Genomic DNA, 14,418 nt, shown 5'->3' on the forward strand with positions numbered 1-14,418 from the left:
TGAACGTCTGTATACAAGGGAACGTCGATCACAATGGTAGAGGCAGAATCTAGACTCATCTGTGAAGAGAACTCTTTCCCAATCGGCCTCTTCCCAATGGATATGCTCTCTCGCAAAATCCAAACGATGGGTTCGATGGGCTGGGGTAAGATCTGGGCCTCTTGCCGCGACACGAGGCCTTAAATCATATTCTCTGAGGCGATTTCTTATTGTCTGAGTGCTAATTTGCACGTCATGAGTTTGCTCAAGCTGAATTTGAAGGAGGCGAGCGGTTGCAAACCGTTGTCTCAACGAAGAAACTATCAAGTAACGTTCTTGAATGGCAGTTGTTACCCGTGGTCTACCCTGTCCTGGTCTTCGGACATTCATACCTGTCTTCCTGAATCGCTGCAACATTCTGGACACACTTGTATGGGAAACTCCAAACCTTTCTGCAATTCTTGTGTATGTCCACCCTTCTTCTCGCAAAACTACCGCTTGGGCACATTCCTCTTGGGTCAAATTGCGTGTTTCGCGTTGCATAGCGATCGAGTCTAAAAAATCAAACGAAAGAAAAACTATTGATCACTAAAATTGATCGAGAAAAACTGATTTTAGAATGGAGCCAATACATTCAAAATCTGATAATATCATCTTTTTTTATTCCTGCTGGGAAAAAACATCTGTATTGAAGAAAAACGTTGAAAGTGGATAACATATGCATGCATAATTCTGCATTATCATTGAGAACACCTTCAGTTGTAGAATAAATTTGAGATTTCCATAATGTGCGTTAATTTTTTTGCGCAGTGTATAATAAGGGAAACTCGAACAGCAACATTATGCGGAAAGCACTTATTTCGAGCTCTTCATTTTCTTCGTCTATTCTGCGATTTCATGAATCCCACTTCTCGTTACAGATATTATGATGTCTACCGCAGAGCAGGTCGCCAGTAAGAGACTCAATTTGGAGAAGGCCACCAACTTTATGAGGCAATATAGGGATCCAGATTCCAGAGAACTCAAGAAATTGTCCGCCAACCAATTCATGGAGGTCTGGAGTCACTACGACAAGGATGGTAAGGGAATTATCATTCTCGTAATATTTCACGGACTTTTTGCCAAGCAATTTATCTTGGATTGTACTCATTCCCTTCAAAACTTGATTTATTTGTCCTCTTGCCTTTCAAAGTCGAACAGAAAGTAATCGAAGATGGAATTCGTACGTATCCAGACGAGGCTAGTCGAATGAAATGAGAATTCGGGATATTGACAAGGCGAGAAGAGGAATACGGAATTGAGTCGTCAAGTTCCAATCTTAAAAAGTTTTGGATGGATCTTCGAGTGGTTTTGGCACAGTTTGGCGCAATGTAAAGAGTATAATCCGTGTAGGAAACATTCTCGTTATTGCGAATTGAAATGTAAGGGGCGGATGCTGAATAATTCAACTTTGAAGGATTTGTTTCCGCCATGCATATACCTACAGAACGTTTCAAAAGATTTCCAACTGAGTGAAGCCTATATCGTGACATCTTACGAACTGTGTTCCTCGCTTTCGCTTTAAATAATCGATTACTCAACACGCACTGAAAAACAATTATGACAAGCTTAGAACATAGAACATAGAACATAGTGTCGCCAATCACAATCTAGACACTTGTTTCGGAGATCAGTGTCACATCAATTTTCAGTGCGAATAGATATAAAGTATATAAATTTTTCAATATAATGCCACTGCCTTAGTGTCGCGCTAGACAGAGAAACATCGAAATGTGTGGACTACAAACAATTCATTCGTAGCACTGAATGCCCATTCCATGTATCTATGTTCTAAGATGACAAGAGGAAAAAATGTTTATTTTATTTCGATGACTCACTTTCAACACGCACTGAAAAACAATTATGACAAGCAAAGATTATAGAGTACTCTATAATCTTTGATGACAAGCTTAGAACCTAGATACATGGAATGGAAAATAAACATTCCAAAGACTGGTGTGAGGTAGTTGCTTAGTGTCGCCAATCACAATTGAGACATTTGTTTCGGAGATCAGTGTCACATCAATTTTCAGTACGAATAGATATAAAGTATATAAATTTTTCAATATAACGCCACTGCCTTAGTGTCGCGCTAAGAGAAACATCGAATGTGTGGACTACAAACAATTCATTGGTAGCACTGAATGCCCATTCCATGTATCTATGTTCTAAGATGACAAGAGGAAAAAATGTTTATTTTATTTCGATGACTCACTTTCTCCTCAGCGAATTAAAAAGTCGCCAACATTCAAAAGCCACTGACAGTCAAAAAAACACATCGGATGAACAAAGCACTATGGAAATCTTTTCCACATTTTCCTTTTAATCAGGAAACTTCTTCGTTTTCGACTGAGACAACTGAGAACTTTTGTAGTTGAAATAGGAAAATCCCTGAAGACGTCCTACAGAATGGTTAAACAGAATGATGGAAATGGCCCAATAAATCTTACTACCGTGAAAATCGAATATATTCCGAACAATCTTTGCATGTTTTCACGAGAGAACCTTCCCAGACAACAAAAACATATCGAAATGTAAGAACCAACTTTCAAGGGCCAATCTATAAAAGCCAAACCTCACTTTTTTGCCATCGATCAAGAAATGTCGTGCATATACGATTCGCAAACAAGCTCATAAACAAAATTAGCCACATAATAGTAGGCACTCGGTAATAATCTGTTGAACAAATGTTCCGTGCCAAGTGAATTGGGGGAAAAACAGGTTATTTTCCACACATAACCAAGATTGAATGTCTTTTTCCTCACCGCCTCCACCAAAGCAATATATTCTCGTTCAGACCCCCATATGAGAGGGTATGATAGCTCGCTTCTGATGGCAGCTAACTGAATGCGAGTATAATGAAATTTTTTTTATTGGAGATGGGACGGAGCCAGAATGATAAATGTTATATCTACGAAACCATGTCGGGAAATATTTTAGGTGCGTCGGGAAGGAGGTGATATTTTGTCAGTTAACGTAATGCAATTTTGGGATTTTGTCAAAATGAATTTGACAACAAACTGAATTGTTGTTCCGCTGATTTGACCCGTTAAAAAATGGCTTTGACTGGTGTTAATACGAATACGAAGCTGTTTTTTACTGTGTTGAATATGTTAGATTATGTGTTAACTAAACGCTATTTGCTGGAACTTTCAGTTTTTTGTTTTGATTCCAAGAGGCGTGCAGCTAAATGCATTAAATGCTTATGGAAGTTTATATTGATTGATGAATCATGTAGGTAATGCTTTGTAAGTTTCAAAAATACTGATTTCGGCGTAGAAGACAAGCCTCTTTGTGGAGTGTCAAAAAACATCGAAGACGAAGAATCTCGATCTAGATTACATTCAAACGCAAGGGGATATTAATTCAATAACTGTAGATAATGAATGAAATACGAAAATAATTGCCAATGTGGATGTATAAACATAAGTATAAAAAATCCATATCAATATTATGTACTGAGAAATCATTCGTAGAAGACGTTGAAGAATACCTACTATAGGACTCACATGACAGAAACACATTTTCAGTTGCTGTATGCCAATAATTTGAAAGAATTTTGATCTTAAATTCAGGAGTATTAATTATACAAACAAAATATCTCTGCATCGCTCGAAATTAACGTATTCAGTTTTCAAAAATCCAAGTTAAATACCTCTATTTTTTCAGTAGTTTTAGTTATAAGTTCTAAATTCCTTTTCATCCAAAATCGTCGATATTTCGTTTCATGAAATTGTTCCATCAAAGTGAAATTCGCTCAAGAATTGCGAGGAAAATTCGAAACCTGTTGAAAACGACAGAAGAAACTGAAAATGTGCTTCTGTCTTGGCCTCGGCCTTCGCAAAGACATTGCTCAATACCACCGAACATCTGTGATGAATGAGGTGCTCATTTGACCCTCCTACATCCAAGTTGAGCCCCTGAAAAAATTGCCCATTATCCGGTTCCTTTGTTTCCAGGCAATGGCTATATAGAAGGGACAGAACTGGATGGTTTCCTGAGGGAATTCGTATCCAGTGCGAACATTTCGGATGTTGGACCTGAGGTGAGCCATAAAACTGTCTTGGATTGTTAAATTATTCTCGAACTCACGTTCATCTTACACAGATTTTGTGTGTTTGCTCGGATGAAAGTGTACTCAGTGGAAACCGGATATTTCGGCGTCATTTACTCGGAAAATTCTGTCAGCGAACCTGGATATTACTTTTTTGGATATTCACGTTTAGAATCACACACTTTCCCACAATATCAAAAGGTGGAATGTTAAGAAATTCAGTCTATTCCTATCCTTTTGTGCAATCTGTGCGATGGAAGTTGCAAACACCTAAACCGAAAGTTTCTACGTCTATTTCATTTATTCTAAACAGTGAAACAGGCAAACAAGTATTTCATATCCAATTTTTAGGAGTAATTGATACCGGATAATCAAACCCTTTCAGTCCTACATTCCACTTTCCGGACAGTCAATGCATGATGACTCAACGCTGAATTTTTCATTTTCTAATTTTTCCGTATGTTTGTTTTCAATTAGCAGGAATGGAAATTGAAAGAATTCATATTTTTCAGGCTGTGTCCGATGAAATGCTGGTGGAGCTCAAAGCCTGCTTCATGGAAGCTTACGATGATAATCAGGATGGAAAAATTGACATACGAGAAGTGAGCATGAATCTCATTTTCATATTTCGAAAACACGTTTTTCCACAGAGCCATATCCACGAGAAGTCCTAAAATTTCGCAATATTCCGCTCTTCATTCGCTTTCCAAGCTCATTCGATTTCAGTAAAATTCACACGAGTAGTTGTTATCTGCACATTCTCATCAAATTTGAGAGAGATTCATAGACTCTGAGAGCTCCAGTTTTAAAAGAGCGTCGTCCTATAAAGAATGGATAGACCTCGAAAACATGATAACAACTCATAGTATAGTTATTGGAGCTCTGAATAAATTGCGAAAAATATTTTGTAAAAATCAGTTGCCTCTGAGAATATTCCACAGGGGGCTTCATTTTTTTTATTCTTAATTAATTATTGGAAATCATTGAACAAGTGGACTGATTACGAAAACATTTAGGTATATCAATTTCTGATATTCCCGCTCTCAATGCTAATCTAACCATTTTCCCGGAGCGAAATATTCATAATAAATTTTCAGCTTGCTCAACTCCTACCGATGGAGGAAAACTTCCTTCTCCTCTTCCGATTCGATAACCCCTTGGAGTCCAGCGTCGAGTTTATGAAGGTAAGTGAAACGGCCGCATCTTTTTTTCATGAGTGAACTTTACTGCCGAAAAATTTATGAATGCCTAACATTTCCTATGACGAAACTTTTCAACCTCGTCTCATAAAACTGGAATTATCCCCGAACATCCGGAAAATACTATCAAACTTGGGAAAATTCGAACCCTGAGATGTTACAGGGCCGGAGACTGGCATCTAGGGCGCGAGGGAAATTCTCTGTTCCTGGGTTAATTCGGAACGTCACTCAAATTGGGACGTGGGCTATGGGGGGTTCTTTCAGATATTGTAGTTGGTCTCGTTTGTTCGCCTTTCGTCTTATTTTTCCGAGAGAGTGGACGGCGTAGGAGGAAATCAAATTGAACCGTGAATGGAGAAGCTAGATTTTGTATCAGGTTCGTTGGGAACGAATTGGTTCACGCGTGAGGGAAATGCAGAATGGAAGGCCAAGGGTTGAACACTGCAAAACTGCTAGTCAACATGGGTCACAATGAACTTTGAAAATCCTCATACTTCGAATGGCTGATGTCAACGCTTCAAAACAAAGATATTTCATATTCTATGCACTAATCCTACAAGGGAGCAGCTTAGGTACAGCAGTTTTTGCTCGAGAATGCTCCAGTTTAGGTCAAATTATGACTGAGAAGTTGAGTTGTAATGTGAGATCGTGTGATTTCATTCGTTGCATACAAGGGCTAATTTTTCAATTATACATAACTCAAATGATGTGTTGAAAGAATAACAAGAATGTACAGGGTTTACACTTTACAGATACACATAAAAGGTTAATAAATTTCAGGACTCTACCAAGAGGTAGAAATATAGAAAAAGCTCGTATTATTCTACGTCTATAGAGTCATTCGGGGCAACTGTGCGCACTTTTGCCTTTCAAGCCATACCCTGTTTCAAATGTTGAAGCTAGGAAAATTAAAACATATTCATAAGATAGAGAATTTTCTAATCTATAAGAAAACATCAAAAAGCAAACAAACAAAAACGTTTTCTTTCCGCAAAAAAGAATTTAATAAAGAAAGTCGGAGTGCGTTCACATGCCCCGTATTGCGGGTAAGTGTGCGCACCCTCACGGGGTAAGTGAACGCAGTGCTTAGTGAACCACACAATCAAAACAAATTACAAAATAATGTCATCAAAATGTTACAATATTAAAGAAATGCTGTTTATTTTCAATACAGAAGCGCCTTTTTACAAGCAGTGCATTATTGTTCGTGCCACAATTCTTGGTGAACACAACACTTGATACATTCCTCTGTTGGTGGCTCTTCATATTTTTCTGAACAAATAGGAGAATATTGATCGAGTCTTAACCAAGAAAATCAACAATGTCATAATTTATTCCTCACCGAACTAATGACAATATAATGAATCTATGCGCACACTTACCCGTGCACACTTTCCCCAGTAAGCCAAAATTTGAATTGACGTTCTTATAGAGTTGAGCAGCTAAGAGAACATAAAATTTTTTATTATATATTTAGACTAATATGCCCATGATCGAATAAAATATTGTTTAACACTGAGGGACTCGGAACTTGGACCTGGCAGAATGTGCAGAGATGCTAAAAATTAACAAGAAAACTAGTGAATTCGATTGATTGCAAATAAAAAGTTAAAGAAACGTGGCACGGCGCACTCCTATGAAAAACTAATATGGCGATTCTGCGCCCTTGCTTAACCCAAATGAACCCCTCTTTCAGACATTGCCTAGTCGAGATATACGCACTGCGCACACTTACCCACTGCGCTCAGTTACCCCGAATGACTCTACATAACTCAAATGATGTGTTAAAAGAATAACAAGAATGTACAGGGTTTACACTTTACAGATACATAAAAGGTTAATAAATTTCAGGACTCTTCCAAGAGGTAGAAATATAGAAAAAGCTCGTATTGTTCTACATCTATACATACACCCCTAAGACATAAGATTCCTTCCATTATGACTGGTGAAAACCGATTAATTCTTGCCAAAATTCGGCAGGTATATACAGAATGATTCAAAACTCGAGGCAAAATATTAAGGAAAATATCTAAATCATTGGAGTGCCACTAAGAATAACGATGAAAAAACACAAAACTTATATGTAAACTCGCAACTCAAAGGGCGTAGCAAAGGCAAAAGGATGATGTAAGCTGTCGAACAGGAAAATCATCGAGATAACGCACAACCTGAGCTACAATGTGTAAAATACCTGATCTCAGAACAGAGGAACTTCGGAGATGCTTGCTGAAACTTTATTTATATGTTTTCCCCCATACAACGGGGATTCCTTATCCAATTTACGTTCACAGTGGCTGTATTCTTGTCTCGGAAGAAGTTTGAAGATTCATAGGAGTTCGTACTTTGAGCTCCACCCTTGAGAGAACGGAAAATCTGTCTCTGACTCAAAGGCGTACAACGGCGTGAAATATTCTTCGAAACTGGGCTGTGAAGTTTTCGGTATAGATTGGGAATCCTCCGTTTTTCGTTCCCAATTCAAACTTTCGATTCCGCTAATTGAATTGAGGGGGATTAATATTCGAAAGACGGGATAACTTTTCGAAATGGGGAAAATATGGTTTGATCCAGCTTTATCCAGTTCCAGTAGATACGTGTTGCAGAGATTCTGTACGAGGATGTATTGATATCTAGTTAGCCTTGACCAGTTCCATGCATAAAAAATATTGCGTTACCATAGCAACGAACAATAACTCATTAGAAGTGTCAGTGTGAAGTTTGAGGTCAAAAAAGTAAACCAGAGTTACGCAATAAATTGAAAGAAAGTAGATGTCTACCGAAATTGTGAAAATCGAAAAATTGGAGTATCAAGCCATCATCGAGAGCTGTATTTCAAAGAGTTAAGAGGTAAGCAGATCAAGGCAATAGGCAATCAATGTCCTTCGTATGCGAAGCTTCAAAAGAGGTAAATTTTGCATTGAAGATGATGACCGATCGGGAAGGCCAGTTTCTGTGTCAGTCCCCGAAAATATCGATGCAGTTCATGACATGATTTTATCAGACCGTCGAATTGGGCTAAAACGGATATCTGAAGCACTGAATATTTCATACGAACGCGTTCATCATATAGTTCAAGTCAATTTGGACATGAGAAAAATTACTGCAAAATGGATCCCCAAATATTTGAATGTTGACCAAAAGCGTGCAAGGGTAGAAGCATCGCGTTCGATCTGTGCTCGATTTGAGAACGATGTAGACTTCTTAAACCTAATTGTTAGTATGGATGAGACTTGGGTACATTTCTACGATCCAGAAACAAAGCAGCAATCGATGGAATGGCGACACTCTGGTTCTCCAAGTCCTAAGAAGTTTTGTGTCCAAAAATCTGCTGGAAAAGTTCTTGCTTCAGTGTTTTGGGATTGCCATAGAGTAATCATAATTGTTTTTCTGGATAAGGGTAGAACAATAACGGGGGGAGATCACTATTCGACATTACTGACCACTCTACGGGAAAAAAATTAAAGAGAAAAGACGCGGAAAGCTATCCCTGCACACAAATCTGATGTTGCCATGCAAAAAATTAGTGATTAAATGTTTGAATCACCCCTTATTCACCAGGTTTGGCTCCATCCGCTTTTCATCTCTTTCCTCAACTGAAGAAAAGTTCAAAAGGTCGTGAATTTTCTTCCAACGAGGAGGTAATGAAAGCTGTGGAGGTCTGGTTTGCAGAGCAAGAAGAAACATATGTTTTGAAACGTCTAGAGACGTTGAAAGTTCGCTGTAATAAATGTATCCAATTAAGAGGAGAATATGTTGAGTAATAAAATATTTTGACAATGAAATTTTGTTTGGTTCTATAGTAGGCTAAGAATTTTCCAACAAATACTCGTACAAGTAATACTATTCACAAGGTCTCTGTCCAGTTGCTCGTTCTACTACCACTGTTCACAAAAATTTCTTCGATAAAATATACTATATAATCTCTTCTACCAATCCATTTGTCATGGAAATGATCACTGAGTACGATATCAACATATTTTTTTGAGCGCCGTGTCCGAAATGATTCCGCTAAACTGTGATGTATTGAAGCAGCATAGCAATCTGTCCCTGATACACTCAATTAGAAATCCTCTATCCGCCCCTTTTCCATTCAAATCACCCCCATTGTGAGAAAATAATACGAGTGACACGACAAGTCCCACCATTGAAGAGAATCAATAACTCTTCCGATGTGGAGTAAGAGGAGAATAGAATATTGATGACCTTTTTTACAACATCCACCCTGTGGAGTGCTCAATATTGAATGGCAACACGTTTCAGATATGGAGAGAATACGACACGGATGGAAGTGGATACATCGAGGCTGACGAGTTGAAGGTGAGTTTTAAAAGACGAAAATGCACTCGTTTCGGGGATTTTGAACATTCGCTCCGACAGCTGAATGAGTAAATGGTGGAAAATGTAATAAGGTCGTTTTCTCGGAACACCCGTTGAAGTTTATTGGTGTTGGGAAATTCATACAGTCACGTTGACTGCTCGCCGACTCGTACAAATATTTTAACACTTTATTCTTTTCACATTTTTTCCGAATTAGATCTTTTAAACTCGAGAATCTACTGTTAAAATATTTGTACGAGTCAAAGACTCACCCTGTATACTGTATAGGTATTCAAATCTTGAGGGACTCTTCATCGCCGAGTAACTTCAAGTAGTATTCATACTGTAAATCTCAATGCAATTAGACGATCCGTAAAATGCGTACCTATAACATGAGTAAATTTTTTTCCTTCTGGATGATCTCTTTTCCTTGTAGATCCAGTCTAAAGATCAAGCAAAGGACGGCATAATAAAACTTGATACACGACAAAACGATTAGTTTTATATGGGGAAGACATCAAATAAAATAATTGATGGTATTTGTCTAATGGTACTTGGAAGAGGAGATATATTGAAAAATACACGACCGCTTACAGAAAATTGATACTAAGGTTTGGATAGTTTTCTCGAATAACCCTACTTAGGTCGAAGGTTCGCGAAAGAAAAATAGCTCTTTTATCCTCTCATCTTCCATAAGTACACGTACTATGTGTTTTAGTTCGGAAGCTAACACTTTGAGGCGATTGATTTCGATGAATTCATGGCAGTTTATTCCCCTATGAAAAATACTGCATGAATTATTCAAGAATTGAAGAAAAGCCCTCTTTTTGCGGTACATACTGCAGTCTGAGAAATCGAAGAGATTGATCCCATCAAGAAGAAAGCAAATTGATGAGTTTTCTGAACTTCCAGGAAGAAGTTCACATATTCAAGGTAAGTTTTTGACTCGTACAAGTATTTTAACAGTAGAGTCTTGAGCCAAAATAAATTTGATATTCAAAAATATAAAATATCATCTGTGATATTCGGAAAATTGGGTACTTTGTCTGTTTGAAATATCCACAGATGTGTAGTGTCACAGATTAAACTAGTTATTCTGAAGGTTATTTTGTTTTTCCAGGGGTGGCACAGCTCATTATGAAAACTTAAAATGGCGATATATTTTCATCATGGCCGAATCAAAGAAAATGGTATAGGAAAAAAGTGTTTCTTTTGACCTCAAGAATCTACTGTTAAAATATTCGTATACGACTCAAAGACTAAACCTGAATAGTATGTTCAAAATGAACAAAAATGATCAAGTGCCTTCTCAGCTTTATTCAATCGACACCTAAGGTTGAATTTTTATTTTGTATTGGTCATTTTGAAAGAGACTTCATTTCACAACTATAGCACTTACAATTGTCTCTAATGGAAGTATATAAGTACAAAAACAACCAAAGGTACAGAATGAAGAATCGGTTCTGTAGACTTACTTAGACGTTGTTGTCAATGAGAACATTAAAATAATCAGTATTCGTTCAAGATCCAAATCCAGCGTTTCAGCCACGACAAATATAGGTAGTTTTACTATTTTACACAAAGATTCATCATTTGGAAAGTCAGTTCCAATTCCATAAAAATGTCAATTCGAACCTGTTCCAAAAGTTCTTCGAAATTTTGTACTGACACCCTGTATTTTCCGAAAATAGTGCCGATCTTGCTTTTAGAGGTTCAAAATTGTGTACTGATGAAATGAAGTGGATATAATTATACCATCCAACGCGTGGCTGAACACGAAATTTACCTCCATTCACAAACCATGAAAGTTCAACTTTTCCTCATGGCGTCACAAATTGGCGAGCTCATAATTTCTCATCTTCAATGCTTGCAAACATGAATCTCGCTGTAATCCGATTACCCGAATTTGCATTTCCAGAATTTCCTACGGGACCTTCTGAAGGAGGCCAAGAAAATCAATGACGTATCCGAGGATAAGCTCATAGAATACACAGACACAATGGTGAGGATGGAGTCTCATCGCATGAATGGCTTGTGAAAATAACCTTCCCTTTTATCCTTTTCAGCTTCAAGTGTTCGACGCGAACAAGGATGGTCGGCTTCAGCTATCGGAAATGGCCAAGTAAGTGTAATTTCCTTCAGGAAAAGATGAGATCTGGATTAGGGAATGGGGTTTAAACGCCGGCCCTGGGAATGAGGAAGCATTTTTTCACGTTGGCAAGGGCTGTGGGGGATCTGGGTTTTTCATTTCTTCGGGGGTTTTTCTTATTTATGGCGCACCGGGAATTAACAAAGATGGCACATTTTTCTTGAAGTTTATCTACTAAATTGGGGGCATGTATGAAGAATTCATAATTTGGTGCACATACGAAGATGGGTAAACTGAAACCTTCCCTAAATAAGAAATGAATGTAACATTTATTAACATCACAGGACATTTTGCTAACTTGGCAAAAAAATATTCGCTTCATGAAATACTGTAAAGGATGTTTAACACAGGGATAGAGTATGAACCACATCTTTTATGGGGTTTCGATCATATCTCCTGTGGTACTGAAAATTTAAAAATAATTATGATAGTTATGAAAGTCGCAGTTATGAAAATTTGCTTCAAATGGAACCGACAAGTCGCATCATTCACAGACGTTTGGGTAAAATGAAAACGATACTGTTCCTAGGAACAAGCGCTCAAAAACAATTCCTGGGTAAAGCTGAAGCTGTCAGATTTAAACCTGCATTATTCAATGGTTGGGTATTGCCACAGGCAAATTAATGCAATCCTGTCGTTTCGAACCGGAATAAATAACAAGTTTGAATGGTGAGCACAAAGTTTTGGACGAAAATATTGACGATCCTTGTTGTGAGATCAGCAACAGAATCCGCAGCTGTGAAAGTTTCCCAATTTCTCAGAGTTATCTCCGGTAATCGCGAAAAGAGCATTAGGATGAACAACGAATATCGAAGATGAAATAAAATATGATGCTTGCTTGTGAAATTGTTCTTCATTTGGAAGGACAAGTATAGAAATGACATGTCATTGGAGGTGATGCTTGTCCAAAGCGTAAAATACTCAATCATTGAGAACATTGGGTCTTTTATTTGTACTTCAGATTAAAATACTTAACACAGACCCAACTAAGCAACCGCATACAACTGAATATAAAATGAAACACTGAACGCATTTTTTTTATTCCTCATTTTACAGATTGCTCCCAGTAAAGGAAAATTTCCTATGTAGACAAGTTTTCAAGGTAAGAGTTCAAACAAATCACAGTTTATTTTTCTTAGGAAGACACAATGTTTGTCTTTAACACGCCGATTTCATACTGTTTTTACTTTAAAAGTTCCCAATAGAAAAAGGTAAATTTTCATCCCAAATTGAGACCAAAGTGTAACAGAGTTACTCCCAGTGAACACAAAACAAAATTTACTTATAAACTTGACTTTCAAAAACATTTGCATCTTCTTTCTATACCTATCAATCACTCAAGTCTCTAATAAAGCACAGGACTATCAAATGAGGAATGACTATCTACTAGGATCTATATATTCTCTTATTGAATTTTGAAGCAAGGTTGCACGAAGATAGTGGAAAACTGTCATAGTTTTTTGTGAGGAAAAGAAGCTTCTGATGAAAAAAGAACCAGAGAACTTGATTTGACAATTGCTCCAAAAAAATTGTTCATTTTCAAGACCTATGAAACTCAACTCCAGCCAAAAAATATTTTACATCATGTTAAGAAAAAATTATGTTAACTTTTAGGTAGACAACGTATCATGTTTGCATTTTCACTACAGATTCGAACCTCATAGATTCAAGTTTCTATAAAAAATCAGGATCTCGTTCGTTTCGATTAAGAAAAAATAATTGAATATAAGTACCTATCTGTAGAATATGACAGTTTTCCATCCTCTATTGTGCCATTAATTTGATGTTTTCCTCATCATTTTCCCATTCTTGATAAAACGAATGTTGATGCATGGCTTAACTGTCTATCTTTGTGGCATTTTCATAGGAAGGAATAGAAGTAAGTACTTCAAAATGTTATTTGTATCAAATACATTTCATATCTTGGTGGTATTCGGAATTTTTCCAAATTTTTTGTGAATGCTCATTATTGAACAGAAATATTGCCTGCCTATTTGACCTCTTGGTTGGAGATTAAATAATCATAAAATGATTAAATTCAAAAGAAGTAATTTTTCTAGAGGTTCAAGCAGTTCAAAAGCTGGATTGAAAAATTGGATATAGCACTTTAACATTCGCGATATAACAAATGAAATGCTTTTCTTATTGAATGCCTAACTTATTCGACAACTAGGACTATTCTTTTTCGAATACGAGAGCTCTGCTTGGTACTTATTCTATGGGTAACAATTATTTGATCTAAATTATTCATCTAGACTTTAGAGTATGCAAAATGAAGCATTTTATCCAGTAGGTACTCTTGTAGATCTGCATGGTAATTATTTAGAGCACCTTTCAACTTCATTCAAAAACAATGAAACATTGACAATAAACATCCATCACCATCTCGAATAAGGCTGAACATCCATCATTCTAATAGAATTTCTTCTTCTTCCACGTCAGGGTGCCACAAAATTAACCAAGGACGACATAGAGAGAGTTTTCGCTCTCTACGACAGGGTAAGTGACAGCACCCTTTTTTACGAACAAAATTTAACTTCGATTGATTTTATTCTGTAGGATAACAATGGAACCATCGAGAATGAAGAACTGAGAGGTTTCCTAAAAGATCTTCTAGAACTCGTGAAGAAGGTGAATAAGAATTTTAAGACTTATTTCAAAAGTTCTATAACTTAAGTTTTCAA

The 14,418-nt window shown here is 37.1% G+C and overlaps 1 protein-coding gene across 4 annotated transcripts in view; it reads left to right on the top strand.

Moving 5' to 3' along the window:
• LOC123308232 (calbindin-32) overlaps nucleotides 1–14,418 on the top strand; it is a 94,806-nt gene that overhangs the window by 78,719 nt on the left and 1,669 nt on the right. For 3 of the 4 annotated variants that reach the window (XM_044890813.1, XM_044890815.1, XM_044890812.1), the window contains 11 exons: nucleotides 900–1,058; nucleotides 3,978–4,063; nucleotides 4,585–4,674; nucleotides 5,170–5,256; nucleotides 9,529–9,585; nucleotides 11,504–11,587; nucleotides 11,652–11,707; nucleotides 12,791–12,836; nucleotides 13,602–13,613; nucleotides 14,177–14,233; nucleotides 14,294–14,365. In XM_044890813.1, coding sequence (XP_044746748.1) covers nucleotides 905–1,058; nucleotides 3,978–4,063; nucleotides 4,585–4,674; nucleotides 5,170–5,256; nucleotides 9,529–9,585; nucleotides 11,504–11,587; nucleotides 11,652–11,707; nucleotides 12,791–12,836; nucleotides 13,602–13,613; nucleotides 14,177–14,233; nucleotides 14,294–14,365 — 801 coding nt within the window. In that variant the 5' untranslated portion in view covers nucleotides 900–904. The remainder of the gene's footprint in view (nucleotides 1–899; nucleotides 1,059–3,977; nucleotides 4,064–4,584; nucleotides 4,675–5,169; nucleotides 5,257–9,528; nucleotides 9,586–11,503; nucleotides 11,588–11,651; nucleotides 11,708–12,790; nucleotides 12,837–13,601; nucleotides 13,614–14,176; nucleotides 14,234–14,293; nucleotides 14,366–14,418) is intronic. The other variant, XM_044890816.1, reaches the window with a different exon arrangement.

Source organism: Coccinella septempunctata, chromosome 2 (assembly GCF_907165205.1).
Source record: "Coccinella septempunctata chromosome 2, icCocSept1.1, whole genome shotgun sequence".
NCBI classification, from domain to species: Eukaryota; Metazoa; Arthropoda; class Insecta; order Coleoptera; family Coccinellidae; genus Coccinella; species Coccinella septempunctata.